The 3,039-nt window shown below is 38.8% G+C and overlaps 1 protein-coding gene across 1 annotated transcript in view; it reads left to right on the forward strand. All coding sequences in view use genetic code 11, as the record gives it.

Moving 5' to 3' along the window:
- The window catches only part of EGR_10085 (hypothetical protein), a gene marked incomplete at both ends in the record, with an annotated part of 3,886 nt that extends 967 nt beyond the window's left edge, over window positions 1–2,919 (forward strand). The window contains 3 exons of the mRNA XM_024499334.1: window positions 294–377; window positions 1,101–1,325; window positions 2,844–2,919. Of these exons, the coding sequence (XP_024346260.1) occupies window positions 294–377; window positions 1,101–1,325; window positions 2,844–2,919 (385 nt within the window). The remainder of the gene's footprint in view (window positions 1–293; window positions 378–1,100; window positions 1,326–2,843) is intronic.
- Between the last annotated feature and the right edge of the window lie 120 nt (window positions 2,920–3,039).

Raw genomic sequence — 3,039 nt, forward strand, 5'->3', positions numbered from 1 at the left:
CCGAACTGCCCTTATCACTGTAATCCTTGCCAAAGTTTCTACACCATCCACACCTTAATTTGTCATTTTTCGCTATTTCAAGGGCCTTCTACGTGTATTTTACCCTGCATAACACTGAATGTATTCGACAGTATTGTCTGTAAATTAGTATTCCGACTCAGGAGCACAAAATCATGTCATACGGGGACGTCTGCGAGCCTTCCCATGACTTGTACTAAAATTTGGCTGATGATTATCCATCTGCAAGGATAATAAGTTTACAATTGACAAAAATGTTCTTCACTGTTTTAAAGGACTTTTTTATGCACCCCCTTTCAACCATTTATTTCATTCGATATGGCACTTAATTTCTTGGTTACATTGCTGATCCCTTTAAGGTTGGTCTCTATCTAACCTTCATAACTCTTCTTAGCCGGTCTATGGCACGATTCTGAACAAAACAATAGTGTTTTATATATAATTGCATAATATACCTAAAATAAGCAAATAACAACATTTGGATCTTGTTTCTTAGCTTAGTCGGAGGTTTGGCTAGGCTGGTACACCTTCTTAATGGATGTGTATGCTATCTAGAAGTAACAAATCGTATCAGATATCGGCGGTGAAGTTTTAAGAATGTAGTCTTTCTCCGTCCTTGTCAATTTCTTTGTTAGTCAACAACTCTTCTTTCATCACCAGCCGAAGCGATATGCTGAAATCCAGCTCAGCTACAGCCCAATTTGACCATTCTTTGATATTGATGACTTTCAAATTTAGATGGAACCGTCCTTATAATCCATCGTCCGTCGAGTGAGTCTTTGATTTATATCAAAATCATCACTGGACTTGTGTACAAGAGGCTTAGCAACTTCCAAATGTCATCAACTTATTTGCACCGGAAGTCACAACGTCGAAATAAATGTTATATTCTCTGTAAACACACAACTGTTACAATTGTTAGCGTAAAACCCAACTGAAATCTCACACAGTGGTTAAATAATCGCATGTTGCATTCTTATGAGGGCCACCCCTCAAAAGATTTTACTTTTGCATGAATTTGTCCGCAACAGTTGATGGCGCATGGTAAAAGGCCGTTATACAAATTAATTTTGTTCATTGAGTGAGACCACAACGGTCATTAACTTACTAAATCTTGATAAAATGACAAGAAAATGCCAAAGAACCACCACAACTATGCAAGTTATCGCATCAAATATTAATTTTGAGGTCGTCACCTTGAGGAAAATAAATGCTAAATTATTCCGATCAGATCATTGGATCGAATTTGACAGCACCATTTTAGGTATTGAGTGTTTGTTTTGCATTCCAATAATTATTTTTTTGAAGTAAGTTTGAAACTTCCCCATTTCAGGAAAGTCATTAGTAGCTACAATAACGACAGTGGTCCGAAATACTCCCTTAAACGAAAGCCGATTCATAACTCTATATTTCAAGATTGCATTTGCACGAGTTTTAAACCTTCCAAAAAACGATAGTTATTGTCCACGGAAACACTAAAAGTAAGAAGGCTGTTAGCAGAATGTTAAATTAGCCAAATATTTAATTTTGCATCCTCTATGTCATGAGGCAGACAGATTATAAGTAGTCAGTGATGGAGGTACAGGAGCAGCCTCAATCAGTAAAACGAGTTGTGGTCTCTTTATGGTGACGTTTAAACCCTACTGCAATATTATACTTATAAGCAAGCAGAGCTTAGCAAGCAGCTTAGCTTGCTGAGATAGCAGATCAGATCGTGCATACTAAACAAACGTTGTCATCCTCGTAAAAGGTAGGGTCTGTGTGTGTAAATAGGCACGACTGAAATGAAGTAATTTGTATCAATACCCGTAGAAGGAGAAAGAAATAATGGGCAAACGAGCGATTTAGCCAACCTGCTTAGTCGACCATGGTTAATTTCCAATCAAAGTGAAGAAGCTTTTCTCTTTAATGACATTATCTTAATTAATTTCTACAACCATAACGCGCCGTGAATTGTAGTAGAGTGCCAACATTGCCCCTCAAAATACGCACCCCACCCTTTCTCTGCAAAATTCAGGCCTTGTGCTGAACTTTTCTATTCGGCTAGTCCAAGGCAGAAAAGCCTAAATTTTGCCGTTCGAATGCAGGTCGTGCAAAAGGAGCACTCACGGATCGTCAATCAGGTCAGATTTCTGTGCGAGTACGTCTCTCTTTCCTCTGCTCCCTCACCTGTAACTAGAGGCCTAGAAACCGCTTCAGCAAGTTGTAATGCACCCACAGGTGGACACTCGACCCAGCCAAAAGGCGATAATCATTCAATGTAGAGGTGCGCACTATCTCCTGGAAGTCCAAGCAGCCACATTATATAATCGCATCAAAATCACCGACAGCTTCCCAAAGGGCGAAGACAAGTCAAATGGTAGAAGACATGTATTTAATTGCATTTTGAATGAAAACGGTAAACCTAGCTAATACCAGGTACAACCGCCTCCTTGAAGTGGAAGTATCAAAATGTAAAATTCCTCATCGTATATTACGGCGTCTTGCATGTAAAAAGGGGAAGTATTGAGGCGTCCTACTACAATAGGGAAGTCGCATGCTCGTAGTGTGTCAACTACGAGGCTGTGGTTATACCACATAGCCCGACAAGGGCATTCGAATAACAAATCTAAGATATGTGGGAAAAGAGAGTTACGGACCATGCCCGGCGCCATAAGAATTGAGCTGCCATTTGAGAACTGATAATTAAAACTGCAACACTCAGAAAGCAAAAAGTTGTAAGCTTTTCGGATTTCCATCCACAGAGGCAACCGAGATGATGCAAATAAGTTTAAACTCGCGATGCATGAACTCGAATCACTGTGAAATCAACGGGTTCGTAATAGGACAGATTCAAGTTATTTAAAACAAAATGTGAAACAGAAGTCCGAATTTGGTTTTTTACCTTTTATTTGTACATAACAGTTAAATATTTTGTGTAATTAATGGCATTAGTGGGCAGAGAAAGAAAGCGATTTTAAAAGATTGTTATCAAAAATGCGTGATTAATGACCTAATTTATAAAAGTGCGATCACTCTTAA

The sequence above is a fragment of the Echinococcus granulosus genome (genome assembly GCF_000524195.1).
Source record: "Echinococcus granulosus chromosome Unknown EG_S00188, whole genome shotgun sequence".
NCBI classification, from domain to species: Eukaryota; Metazoa; Platyhelminthes; class Cestoda; order Cyclophyllidea; family Taeniidae; genus Echinococcus; species Echinococcus granulosus.